This window comes from Pogoniulus pusillus, chromosome 22 (assembly GCF_015220805.1).
Source record: "Pogoniulus pusillus isolate bPogPus1 chromosome 22, bPogPus1.pri, whole genome shotgun sequence".
In the NCBI taxonomy this organism is placed as follows: Eukaryota; Metazoa; Chordata; class Aves; order Piciformes; family Lybiidae; genus Pogoniulus; species Pogoniulus pusillus.
Window position 1 is genome coordinate 15,281,411 of NC_087285.1, and position 11,848 is coordinate 15,293,258.

At 61.3% G+C, this 11,848-nt stretch overlaps 4 protein-coding genes across 4 annotated transcripts; 3 read left to right on the forward strand and 1 right to left on the reverse strand.

The window, feature by feature from the left end:
• Positions 1-728: 728 nt before the first annotated feature.
• Positions 729-5,029, forward strand: LOC135185015 (lateral signaling target protein 2 homolog). Its single transcript, XM_064161310.1, has 13 exons — positions 729-805; positions 1,545-1,685; positions 1,765-1,902; positions 2,051-2,253; positions 2,335-2,424; positions 2,534-2,623; positions 2,760-2,861; positions 2,944-3,180; positions 3,285-3,406; positions 3,489-3,602; positions 3,778-3,870; positions 4,133-4,245; positions 4,329-5,029. The coding sequence occupies exons 1-13, from the start codon at positions 764-766 to the stop codon at positions 4,458-4,460; spliced, it is 1,617 nt and encodes a 538-aa protein (XP_064017380.1). The 5' UTR covers positions 729-763; the 3' UTR covers positions 4,461-5,029.
• A 431-nt stretch (positions 5,030-5,460) lies between these two features.
• On the forward strand, positions 5,461-6,919 carry MXD3 (MAX dimerization protein 3). Its single transcript, XM_064161876.1, has 5 exons — positions 5,461-5,657; positions 5,749-5,778; positions 5,875-5,989; positions 6,079-6,247; positions 6,326-6,919. The coding sequence occupies exons 1-5, from the start codon at positions 5,488-5,490 to the stop codon at positions 6,445-6,447; spliced, it is 606 nt and encodes a 201-aa protein (XP_064017946.1). The 5' UTR covers positions 5,461-5,487; the 3' UTR covers positions 6,448-6,919.
• Positions 6,920-7,025: 106 nt separating this feature from the next.
• PRELID1 (PRELI domain containing 1) lies at positions 7,026-9,022 on the reverse strand. Its single transcript, XM_064161877.1, has 5 exons — positions 8,805-9,022; positions 8,285-8,510; positions 8,089-8,202; positions 7,738-7,816; positions 7,026-7,317 (listed from the first exon to the last, which is right to left on the reverse strand). The coding sequence occupies exons 1-5, from the start codon at positions 8,894-8,896 to the stop codon at positions 7,181-7,183; spliced, it is 648 nt and encodes a 215-aa protein (XP_064017947.1). The 5' UTR covers positions 8,897-9,022; the 3' UTR covers positions 7,026-7,180.
• Positions 9,023-9,113: 91 nt separating this feature from the next.
• RAB24 (RAB24, member RAS oncogene family) lies at positions 9,114-11,835 on the forward strand. Its single transcript, XM_064161881.1, has 8 exons — positions 9,114-9,272; positions 9,711-9,779; positions 9,886-9,964; positions 10,056-10,123; positions 10,228-10,327; positions 10,687-10,737; positions 10,824-10,886; positions 11,396-11,835. Exons 1-8 carry the CDS (start codon positions 9,156-9,158, stop codon positions 11,458-11,460), a joined length of 612 nt encoding a protein of 203 aa, XP_064017951.1. The 5' UTR covers positions 9,114-9,155; the 3' UTR covers positions 11,461-11,835.
• Positions 11,836-11,848: the final 13 nt, after the last annotated feature.

Consider the following 11,848-nt stretch of genomic DNA (forward strand, 5'->3'; position numbering starts at 1 on the left):
CAGCAATGCCAGGCCCAGTGTGGTGCAGGAGCAGCTGCCTTCTTTTGCATGGCCGGGGTAGTTTGCTGTGCACGGCGCCCTGAGCCTTGCCCAGGACCCTCCCTTGGCCAGTCGTCCCCTTCTGCTCCTAACAAAAAGGCTGCTTTGCCCTCTGCCCACTGCAACAGTCCACACCCTGCACAGCCAGTACAACAAAGAACAGGTGGGTACCTGCCGGTCCCTCCTCTAGTGACTCCCCCCACCAGCTCAAGGATGTTCAGGGCTAGAGAGGCCGTAGAGCTGGATCTCTGGGGTGTCCCTGCCCCCAGAAGATTGAGGTTCGGGGGGCTTCGGAAAGAATGGAATCGGGAGGCAAGAGCTGAGGAACTGGGAAGGGAGGACTTGGGTACAGGGAGAGGAGAACTAGGAACCTGAGGGGTTGTATCTGGGAACTGAAGTCAGAAACCGAGACAGGGAGGTGGCACCGGTTGGGAGAGCTGGGGTAGCCAGAGGGGGCACCCTGCCTGCCCCACGGGGCCTCCGCCCTCATCCACCCCGCCGCACGGAACCGGTTCGTCGAGCGGCAGCCGCCTCCCGCCGTCCAGCAGCGAGAAAACCCACGGATCCCGCCACGGGGACGGGACCGGTCCACCGGGTCGTCCTGGTGCTGGGACTGGGTGGCTCCCGCTCCGGTCCGCCTCCGGGCGGTGCCCGGTGCCGGCCCGCCCCGTCGACGAGCGGCGGGCGAGGGGAGCCCGGTGGCGGCAGAGCTGCGGGACGCGCCATGCTGCCCGCCGCCCTCCGCCGCTGGCTGCGCCGACCCAAGGTAAGCGCTGGGGGGGGGGCGCACGGGACCTGTAGCCAATCCCACACCCCCCCTCGCCCCGTCGAGGCTGCCCAGAGGCTCCACTGGCACTAAGCGCAGCGGGCGCCGGGCCCCTCTCAGGGCGTAGCGAAATGAGACAGCGGTGCCTGGCCCCGCGGCTTGGGGCGAAGCAGGAGTGCGGGCAGGACCGGGCATCTCAGCGCCCCTGCCGGTACCGCCCGATCCCGGGCGAGATCTTTCCCAGGCCTCCTCTGTCCCCGCGGAGGTCTGGGGGAGAGATGGGGCCAGGAGCGTCCCTCCAGGCTTCCCGCTCCCCTCGCGGACCTTTCAACCCGAACTGGTGTTTACAGCCGCACACACATCCGTGCCCACGCTGCCGGGATGCAGATGAACTTGTTCATCCTGCTCTGCCCCTGGGGAAACTGAGGCACGGGTGGGTGGGGACTGCGGCGCTCCCCAGGAGGGCTCGGCCGGAGTTACCCCGGCTTGCCCCCGGGCCCTGGCACAGCTTAGCCCCGGGCCCTGGCACAGCTTAGCCGAGTTGGAGGTGTCATGGGGGCCTCACGTACCTGCCTAAGTGTGTGTTTGTGGACCCGGGCCGGCCCCACAGGGGCTGGCTGCAGGAGAGCAAACCCCAGCAGCGGCCAGCATGCCTAGCTGTGGGCACTGGAGATTTGGGGTTCCCCTGGCCCAGCACCCAAAGGGTGCTCCTGCCATAACCTCTCTGCTGTCCTCACAGCGCTCCGACCCTCGCCTGCTTTCCCAGTTCTTCTTTGCGGACGAGAGGGTGACACAGGTGGTGGCTGAAATCAATGGACTAGATGCAGAGCTGGACCCACAGCAGTACCTTGTCCTCCTCAACCAGCTCCATCTCAGCCAGGTATGGCGACAACCTAGTCCCCTAGTGTGTCACTCTATTCTCCCCAGGTGGCTGTGTGTGACATCCTTGCCTTCCCTAGGCTCACTTGCTGGCTGTCCTTGAGCAGATCATGGAGGAGTGCATTCCCACACGGCGGCACAGTCGTGACTACTTAGTCAAGTTCCCTGAGGAGCTCTTGGTGGGCAACCTAGGGAACCACATGCTCTTTGCCGCTGAGGTGAGCCCAATGATATTATCCCAGGGTGGGCAATGGGTTGCCCAGGCTAGTGCCAGCCAGGATGGTGCACCTCACCTCATACTGACTGTGGGGTAGTGGCTGTGCTGGCCCAGATGCTGGCTTCTGAGAATTCCCCATGTCCTGATAGTGTCTCCTGGCTGGGACCTTCCTGGAGGTGGAGGAGGCAGATGGGGCACAGCTTCGGCCCCAGGCCAGGAAGCTGCTGTGCAGCCTGGAGCTGGTGCGGACAGTGCTTCGGGAGCAAAGCCTGAGCCAGCCCAACTCCTACCCAGAACCTGTCCGGGCTGTGCTTGTCCAGTTTGACCAGCTCTTCGCAGAGTTCGAGCTGAGGTGGGAGCCAGGGTTAGGGCTCTGGGGGCGGGGGGGCTATGGCAGGGCCAGAGGATCCTCATGGTCCCCCTGTCTCTCCAGCTATGTATCCTCAATGGTGGTGGTGAAGTCTCCTGAAGAGATCTACAGGCAGCAGGAGATCATTGTGCTCTTCTGTGAGACTGTTGAGAGGTAAGCAGCAGTATACACCAGGAGTGGAGCTGCAGTGACCCCAATCCCAGGAACGGGACAGTATCCCAGGGCTCAGCCCCACTGTAAGGGTGTACATCCTCCCCCTCAGAGCCCTGCGTCTGGGCTATGTGACCCAGGAGATGATTGATGGCTACGAACCACTGCTGATGTTCACCATCCCTCGCCTGGCCATTATCAGGTGAGTGAAGTCCCCTGAAAAAGAAAATGACTAGGGATGGCTTGGTGTTCCCTGCCCTCTACCAGCCTCCTCTCCCCCTGGGGATGTGTGATCGAGGGCAATGTCCTGATGTGTACTGGGCTTTATCCCCTTGCAGTGGCCTACTTATCTACCCTGAGGGTCCCCTCAGCTTGGAGCGGAGCCCTGAACAGATGTCCCGGGTGTTCAGCCCCTTCTACAACCTCCTGAAGAAGATCAGGTATGTGGTGGAGGGCAATGGGTGCAGCCACAGGACATCACTGGAGCCATGATATGAGGCTGACTCTGTCCCCTCCCAACAGGGACCTGCTGCATGTGCTGTCTGCAAAGGAGCTCTGCCTGCTGGAGAGGAGCTTGTGCACAACTGAAACAGATCCCTGTGATCTGGCCACCCCACCAGCTCGGGGGGCAGCTGTGGCCAGAGTGGAACCCTCTGCTCCCTGGGGTGTCCTGGAGGTCACACCACCACTATCCCGCTGCATGACACGTCTAGGACCCCGTGGTGTGGGGGATGATGCAGGCACCAATTGGCAGTGGAGGTGTGTGGCAGCGAGGGAGCAGGGCCAAGATAGCAGCTCTCTGCCTTCTGGAATGGGATTTCTCATACCACCCCTGGGGTAATGGTAACCTCTCCCCCATGTAGCCCCCAGCCCCTTGGGAGCAGCATGGGGCTAGATGCTATCCCAGGTGCCCACTGTTTGGAGCTGCGCTCCCGCTACAGCAGCACTAAGGATATGCTGCATACCCTTTTCGTCTGCATCTCAGGTGAGTGACTCATTCACCACACCCTGCCAAGCACCCTCTCCCTCCAGCACAGCACCCTGACCCCACTGCACTCCTGGTGCAGGGGTGGCCGATCAGCTCCAGACCAACTTTGCCAGTGACCTACGGAGCATCTTGAAAACGGTTTTCAAGATCATTGCCTCACAGACAGAGCCCTCAGAGGAGCCAAATGCCAGCCGTGAGTAACCTCCAGACACACAAGGGATGGCAGCTAACTGCCTTGCCCATTGCCTGTCCCTGGTGAGACAAGGTTGCAGCCTGAGGCATGGGAACAACGTGGTCAGAGTGCCCAGCCCTGTGTGACTGAGCCCAGGCCTGGTTTGGCTAGATCATCACAGCCCTTGTTCCTGCAGGAGGCAGTGACCCGTGTGTGGCTGATGCTCCTCGTGCGACTGGATGTCCCCTGTGCTCCAGCCCTGCAGAGGCAACCAGGCTCCAAAGAACAGGTAGGGGGTTGCCCTGGATGCCATGGCTCTGTTGCAGTGTGCAAAGTTGTGGCTGATCCTGCCCCCATCCTGCCCTGGAGGGTCTGTCTGCTTTGGGCAGCCCCAGGCACACGAGGACAGTTGCCTTGTCCTGCCTGGGTCTGGCTCAGCAGAACAGCCAGTCACAGGACACCCAAGGGCATGGGTCAAGCCATGGAATAGGGATCACAGAGCAGTGATGGGGAATAGGATGGGGAGCTTTAACCAATGTTTTGCCCATCAGGTGCCCACCATATGCCCGAGTGGGTGCCAGACAGCACATGCAGCCAGTGCTCTGCATGCCACTCCCCCTTCAACCTGCTACGTCGCCGGCACCACTGCCGGAGCTGCGGGAAGGTAGGGGAAGATCAGGTTGGAGTTGTGGGGGTCCCCCTGTGGACTTGCCTCCACTCAGCACTGTTCTGGCCCTCTCCTGGCAGATATTCTGTGCCCGCTGCTCACCTCATGCTGTGGCGCTGCCACACTATGGCCAGCTGAAGCCTGTGCGTGTTTGCACACACTGCTACGCCGCACACCTCTTGCCTGCAACCCGGCGCACCAGAAGCCAGTGAGAGCCCCCTGTGCCAGATCCACATCGGAATGAGGCTGCAGGCCTGGTCTGCGGAGAAAAGGCCACACTGGGGTTGCTGGGCAGCTCCGTGGCCTCACAACTGCCTTTGGGCTTGGATAGGCATGGTGGTAGGACCCCACTGATGACGGCAGGACGCATGCATGTCGGTAGGACCTGCCACACGCAGTGGCAGCCTGTGCCCCGTGCCCGCGGGGCTGGGATCACAGTAGGCACAGGATCACTTCACCAGATGCACCACAGCCATGCCCATCTCCTGGAGAGTGGGCTGCTGCCATGTGTCTGCCCCTCGTCTGGAAACGTGTGGGAAATGTGCTTCGCGGTGGCTTTTTTTCCAGGTGAACTTTGGCTGCTGTCGGGGCCGGGGCAGAGCCTCCCCCCAGAGCCTGGCCTGAGAAGATGCAAATAGCCCTCACATGACGGCCGATGCTCCGGGGCGGCCCCCGGCCGGGTCGTGCAGTGCCCGGGAACTGGCCCGGGCACACGGACCCAACGCTCACCTCCCTCACCCCCACCTCCGCCCTGTGGCTTTAATAAAGAGTTAAAGCTGCCTATCTGGACCCTGTTTTGCGCGGATGCGGCCGTTCCGCCGGGAGGTTGTGCGGGCCACTGATCCGGGCCCGGAGGCACCGGTGTGTTAGGGGAAGGAGGGTGGGTGAGGGGCGGGGGACAGTGGGTGCTCCGCATGGGCCGGCTGGCCGTGCGGGATGCACACGCACTCGGTCCCGCCTGGCTGACACGGTCCCACCCCTGTGACCATGCACAAGCCCCGGCACGCCGCAGCCTGGGCGTGGGCGCCGGCCCCGAGAGCGATGGGGGCGTGCCCCGCGGGTGGGCGTGGCGCTGGGGGCGCGTCGCGTTCCGTCCCTTCCCGCCGCGCCCCTCCCCGCGATTCAAATTTGAAGCACGAACTTTCCCGCCCGAATTTGTTTCCCCGCCGTGCTGACGTCAGCTCCTCGCAGCCAATGGGAGCGCGGCGTGCCCCTGCCGCCCTCCCCCCCACCTCAGACATGGAGTCGGCGGTCACCAGCATCCAGGTGCTGCTGCAGGCGGCCGAGTTCCTGGAGCGTCGGGAGTGCGGGACGGCCGGGACCCGGGGTCCGCCGGGCCTGGCCGAGGCCGAGCACGGCTACGCCTCGCTCTGCCCTGCGCGGCCCCGCCGGCCCGTGGGCAGCGTCCGGTGAGCGACGGGGCTGAGGGAAGCGGGGAGGACGTAAGGGAGTAACACGACCGGTACCATAGGTTCTGATCACCAGGGGCTTCTCCCGCAGGTCGGTGCACAACGCGCTGGAGAAGCACAGGTACCGGCATGTGGCGAGGGGCAAGGGGGTGGGTGGCCGTGCCCGTGTTGCTCTGGGGCTGACCGTTGTGTCGTCCACCTCTGCGCCCGGCCGCAGGAGAGCCCATCTCCGTTGCTGTCTGGAACGACTGAAGCAGCAGGTGCCAGTGGGCGCAGGGCCGGCTCGTTACACCACCTTGAATCTCCTACATCGTGCCCGGCTTCACATCCAGGTGAGGGCGATGACCCTGGTACCTCTTGACATCACTCAAATAGGCAGCCCTGCTCGGGACCCTACTCACAACTCATGGGGTCACTGCAGAGGCTGGAGGAGCAGGAGCTGAGGGCACGGAGGGCTAAGGACCGCCTACATAACCGGCAACGGAGCCTGCGGCAGCGACTGGAACAGCTTCTCTCGCCTGCTGGTGGTGGGGAACGGACACGAGCTGACAGTTTAGATTCGTCCCAACTCTCGGAGCCCTCTGAGGGAGGTTAGTGGAGAGAATATGGGCGGGTAGGAAAGGGAGGGGAGACTGTCAGAGGTGTGACCTGGGCTCTCCGTTGGCCAGAGGATGACGAGATAGAAGTGGATGGTGCAGTGGATGTTGCAGTGTTTGGAGGGGATCTGCTGCCCAGTGTCGGCACTGGGAGGGACCACAGCTACTCCAGTCCCTGTGGCCTTGCATCTTGACATTGCCTGCTGCCTTTCCTGCACTACCTGCTTGCCTCCTCCCTGCCCACCTCCGCAGGAAATGCAGCCTCATCAGGCCTCCTCACGGTTGCCTGGGTAAGGTGCCACTGGTAGGGACAAGCACCCAACTTAATCCCTCCACTGCTGTCCCACTGAGCGTTGCTGGCCCCTGTGCTGAGTGCACAGGGCTGACAGCACTGTGGCACACACTGTGCAATGCAATGCACTGTTACAGGGCCTGGCAGTTAGAGACACCCCTTCCATGCACCCCCAAGCAAGCTGGCGGGTTGGGGGCTGCCTGGCATGGGTGAGGGCCAGCACTGCCCCCAGCAGACATGGCTACAGGAGGGCTCTGCCATACCTGGAGAGCCAGGAAGGGCAAGTGAGCACGTTAACCTGCCTTCACGCTCCCACAACTGTTACCCTCTCTTGTATGTACTCAACACTATTCTAGTAAAGGCATTTGCTTAAACTCCTGCCTGTGTTTTGCTTGTATGCATAGAACCCCAGCACTGGGCTGGGCCTCCAGATCAGGGGGAACAAGGAATTTTCTGTAGCCAGGCCAGCCCCAGGCTGTGTCAGAGGTGGGAACAGATTCTTTAATGATAATTACATCTCAGAGAGCATCTAACAGCAGCTGATTGTCAGACTTATACAGTTTGTTTAAAAATATAAAATCTAAGGAGGCTCCTATCTGTTCTGGTGCAGCCAGTGCCCACCTGTGCTGGACCCCTCACACGTACTGCTTCTTCTTGGTGGTTGCCTTGCTTGCCAAGTCCTTTGCTTTCTCTGTAGCAGCCAGGGCTGTCTCCTTGGCTTTCTCAGTTGCTTCCTTCGCTGTCTCCACCAGTGTTTTGGAGGGAGCTTCTCCTGTAACATGGAAGTTGTTAAGCCAGCTCCAGCAGGTCCCCGCCCTGACTGGCACAGGACTGCCAGCCAATGCAAGCCAGATTGGTCCCATTACTTCCCCACACAGTAGGAAATAACACAGTGCTCCTGACCTGCATGTGTCAGGGCATGTTGCAAAGAGCAACTGCAGGTACGTGACAGCTTCTGTCTCTCCTGTGTTCCACCCCTGCCTGTACTCCACCCCTGCCCAGCCCTGACAGTGCTGCCTGGCTGATTTGCTCAGGAAAAGCAGGCTGTGCCAAGACACAGGGGCAAAGGCAAGGATTTCACAGTTGGATTAGTTCAAGCCATGACCTGCCCATTGACCAGAGTGTTCCCAGTATGACCTATAACTCCAAGAGAGCCATTCCAGCTAGTCCCAGTCTGCTCTTGGGTGCTCACCTTGCATTCTAGCTAGCACATATTCAAATCCCTTGGTGCTCTTGGTCACGTTGCTTTTGAACCGGGCCAGACCAAATTCCTGCAAGGGAAAACTCAGTGAAGGTGCAAATCCAGCTTCCTGGTCACAAACAGGCCCTGGGGCTTTGTCCCAGGTTGGCCAGTTCCAAACATCTAGTGGGCTCAAGCTCACCAGCAGTGATGGATCCCAAGAATTCATAGGTATGGGGAAAATTAGGGTAAAGAGTGGAAAAAAACAGCACAGAGGAAGGGGGAGAGCAAAGAGAGCGGCAGCTTTAAGGTCTCTCCAGTGAGAGGATACATAGTGGTACTTCAGTGTTTGACAGTGCTCACCTGGACAGCCCGTGAGACGCCAAACAGGCTGGAAGAGACCCAGGCTTCCCGCTTAACCTCGGTCCAGTTGCTGTTCTCTGGGTTCACCTGGTACACACAGCGTTCCTCCACCACCTGCATGAGGCACAACTCGGCTGTGAACACTGACCAGCACCTAGGCACACACCAAACTGCATTCCTGCCTGTGGGTACCTACCATAAGACGTGCGTGGTTGATGTTCCAGGTGAATGTGGTCATGGTTCGGTTCTTGGGGTCCACAATAGAGTCCTCCAGGATGTAGACGGAGTGGGCGACGTTGGCTGGGAAGAAGCGCTCCGCCCAGCGGGGCATCCGGTTGGTCTTGGTCAGGAGCCGCCGGGACAGCAGCTTGTGGTCCGCCGTCACCTCCCGATGAACAATGTCTTCGGTCAGGACATGTTTGCTACAATGGACAGGAGGAAGAAATTGTCGGGCCCTGCCACTCGCCAGCAACCACCCTGCGGCTGGGAACCCTCAGGCACTGCAGGGCAAGAGGACTGTAGTGTTAAGGGGGAAGACGAACCAGCGGCCTACAGGGAACCCCTAATGTAGGGCTCCCAAACAAGAAAACTCTGGCATGGAGCATGCAGTGGGCTTTGTCCCCGTTAGACCCCCGCGAAAGGGACCGGGGTGGGGGACATGAAGCCCAGAGGATCCCTTGGCAGAGGGCGGAAGGCCGCGGCGGATATCGGCGCACCTGTAGGGGTTGGGGTAGCGCTGCCAGAAGGCGGCGAACACCTGGTCCCAGGGCCCCTTGAGGACGCCCAGGCTAGCACAGTACTTCCCCATGGGCCGCCGCCGCCGCTGCTCAGGCCCACACCGCTGTTCCCTTTCCGGCCCGAGCCTCCTGGGCGGCCGCCATGCGGCCTCCGCCCGCCCCGCCGCGCACTTCCTCTTCGCTCCGCGACCTTCCGCTCCTGGCTCCGCCCCTGCCGCGCACCGCGCTTCCGCCGCGCCCGCCCCGCTCCGCGCCGGCCCCGCCCCGCTCCGCGCCGGCCCCGCCCCGCCCCGCGCCGGCCCCGCCCCGCCCCGCGGCGGCGGCAGGACGATGAGCGGGCGGCGGGTGGACGCCAAGGTGGTGCTGCTGGGGCAGGAGGGCGTGGGCAAGAGCAGCCTGGTGGAGCGCTGCGCCCACCGCCGCTTCCGGCCTGGCCCCTACCAGAACGTGAGTCACCGCGCACCGGGCCTGCTTCACGCCGGCCCCGGTTCGATCTGCCCCCGCGGCCGCGCAGCGCTACCTTTTCGTCCCAGGGACAGTTCCATTTCTCCTCCCCAGGCTGGCGAACCCCTGTATCCCTCCCACCTACCTGGGTCGTTGCCCTCGTTTCCCCACTGTGTCCCCCGGCCCTCGGGTTCCCCCCGTGTTCCCAGGCGAAATGCCAGCGCAGGACTCCTCGTCCCCGTGTCGATGGCTTCCGCGACCCCGGGCTATTGTCCTGCTGCATGTTCCCAGAGGCCAGTCCCCCTCGTCCCTTTGCCTCATTCCCAGCTGGGTTCCCGCGAGTTCCCGGGTCAATGTCGTGCGCATCCCTAAGCAAGATGCTACCATGTGCTCGGGCCGGCTCCCCTGGGCCGGCCCCTACTGCTGCTGCTTCTCTTCCAGACAATTGGTGCTGCCTTCGTGGCCAAGGTGATGACCGTGGGGGAACAGACGGTAACCCTGGGCATTTGGGTGAGTGCAGGGGTGAGGGCCATGGCAGCATCTCATCGCCATCCTCAGTGGCACTCCTCTAGCATGGAGACCTGTCACCAGCTGAGCACTTCCCTGTCACCTCCAGGACACAGCTGGCTCGGAACGCTACGAGGCTATGAGCCGCATCTACTACCGTGGTGCACGGGCCGCTATTGTCTGTTACGGTAAGAGCATTGTGCTATGGGCAGGGGATGACACCAATGGGTCAGGGTTATGCACACGAGGGAGGGAACAGACCCTGACTCCTCTCTCCAGATCTCACCGACAGCAGCAGTTTCCAGCGAGCCAAGTTCTGGGTTAATGAGCTGCAGAACTGCGAGGAGGTACGGCTGAGCCGGGCAAGGCAGGCTGCAGAGCCATGTCTGAGGGGAAGGGGAGCTGTGGCAGTGCTGGTGGCAGTGTCAGGACCACCTTTCTCCTGCCGCAGGGCTGCCGGATCTACTTATGTGGCACCAAGAGTGATCTTTTGGAGGAGGACAGGAGGAAGCGGGGTATGGACTTCCACGATGTGCAGGACTATGCTGATGGTATGAGCGGGCACTGTGGTGGGAGAAGATGCTTGTAGCGGGGTAGTGCAAGTCTCGTTCAGGCTCCTACAGCACCTAGTTGGTGTGGGGTGGAATGGAGGTATTGCATCCATGGGCTCCACCCTTGCCCTGGATCTACAGTTCTGGTGGCTCTAGGCCCTGGGTCTGCCAGGGACTTCTGGGCACAGCATGTCCTGACATGGGCAGGCACGTGGTGAGCTGGGCTGAGGGGACAGCAGTGAAGCCGTGTTCCGAGTTCCTGCCCGCAGCTGTGTCTAAGAGGTAACTCAGGAAGGACCTGAGCCTGCGGGGCCACAGCCCACACCCACAGCAGACACTAACCTGACTCCTTGTTTCAGAGATCAAAGCAGAGCATTTTGAGACCTCCAGTAAGACAGGCCAGAGTGTAGGTGAGTAGGCTCCCTCACTGCCAGCTCTGTCCTGCCCAGTGGCGGAGTTGCCCACACCTACCCTACCCAACCCACTCTGCCCGTAGATGAGCTGTTCCAGAAGGTGGCCGAGGACTACATCCACTTCACTGTTTTCCAGGTGATGACAGGTGAGCAGACACGATCTGTCCTTCCCCTGGCAGCCTGTACCATGCTGCAGGGTGCAGGTGCCTCTGGGGAGAATATGGAGGACCAGTGCTGTGGGGTCTGATAGGGACTTGCCTCACCCCAACCCTGCCAGGGGCTGCTGCAGCTTCATGCTGGGGTTGTTCTGCCAAGCTTGGTTCCTCTCAGGACTGCATCATCTCCGCTTATGCCTGCTTCAGCACATTTGCCCAATTGGACCACCGATGGCTTTTGGCTAAGCAGCAGCCAGGAGCCTTGCCTAGCTGCAGGACCAGTGCTCAGCTCTGCCTCAGGCCTGTCTAGGCATGCTCAACCCAGCTCCATCACCCCTGGGAGGTGCTGCGGCTGTAAGCCCTGCCACTTCTGTTAGGACACCAAATCCCTCCCCCCTGGGACCTGCCACTGCCCAGGCCTGGGCCCAGAAGCTTTTGGGCTCCCACACAGTATCAGGGTATGGACATGTCAGCAGCTTAGTGCCCCTGCTCTCTTCCAGAAGAGAAGAGTGTCGACCTGGGCCAGAGAAGCAGTGCCTACTTCTACAGCTGCTGCCACCACTGAGACCTCCTGCCAAAAGGGAACTGCTGCTGCCTACCGGGCAGCTGGCATGCTCCGGGATCCTCCGGTTTTTTACCTGCTGTGTTTTAGTTTTATAGGCCCATCCGCAATGCTGTAGCGGTGTGCAGCCTCATGGACTGTTCTCTTCCTGGCATGTGGAGTGGCAGAGGGCTGCCTTGCAGTGCTGGGCACCACAGGACAGCATCCCTGCGGACTGTCTGTCATCCAGCGTTTGCAGGAGCTGCTTCCCCAGGTCACTGCTGTGGCCCAGCAGGGGCTGTAACTTATTCTCTCAGAGATGCTTCTCGATTCTTTGCAGATTTAAGTGTCTTCTCTCGGGGTGTACAATGTAAATAAAACACATTGTGGTCTGAGCCATCCCCTTGCCTGT

Bases quoted from the DNA above. Each gene is read 5' to 3' on its own strand.
- LOC135185015 (XM_064161310.1), top strand. From the start codon at position 764: ATGCTGCCCGCCGCCCTCCGCCGCTGGCTGCGCCGACCCAAG. The intron at 1,686-1,764 runs GTATGGCGACAA...TGCCTTCCCTAG, and splicing joins ACCAGCTCCATCTCAGCCAG to GCTCACTTGCTGGCTGTCCT. The intron at 4,246-4,328 runs GTAGGGGAAGAT...CTCTCCTGGCAG, and splicing joins ACTGCCGGAGCTGCGGGAAG to ATATTCTGTGCCCGCTGCTC.
- MXD3 (XM_064161876.1), top strand. From the start codon at position 5,488: ATGGAGTCGGCGGTCACCAGCATCCAGGTGCTGCTGCAGGCGGCCGAG. The intron at 5,779-5,874 runs GTACCGGCATGT...GCCCGGCCGCAG, and splicing joins AACGCGCTGGAGAAGCACAG to GAGAGCCCATCTCCGTTGCT. The intron at 5,990-6,078 runs GTGAGGGCGATG...GGGTCACTGCAG, and splicing joins GTGCCCGGCTTCACATCCAG to AGGCTGGAGGAGCAGGAGCT.
- PRELID1 (XM_064161877.1), bottom strand. From the start codon at position 8,896: ATGGGGAAGTACTGTGCTAGCCTGGGCGTCCTCAAGGGGCCCTGGGAC. The intron at 8,511-8,804 runs GTGCGCCGATAT...TGTCCATTGTAG, and splicing joins CGCTACCCCAACCCCTACAG to CAAACATGTCCTGACCGAAG. The intron at 7,817-8,088 runs GTGAGCACTGTC...TTTCCCTTGCAG, and splicing joins GCGTCTCACGGGCTGTCCAG to GAATTTGGTCTGGCCCGGTT.
- RAB24 (XM_064161881.1), top strand. From the start codon at position 9,156: ATGAGCGGGCGGCGGGTGGACGCCAAGGTGGTGCTGCTGGGGCAGGAG. The intron at 10,124-10,227 runs GTACGGCTGAGC...CTCCTGCCGCAG, and splicing joins AGCTGCAGAACTGCGAGGAG to GGCTGCCGGATCTACTTATG. The intron at 10,328-10,686 runs GTATGAGCGGGC...TCCTTGTTTCAG, and splicing joins TGTGCAGGACTATGCTGATG to AGATCAAAGCAGAGCATTTT.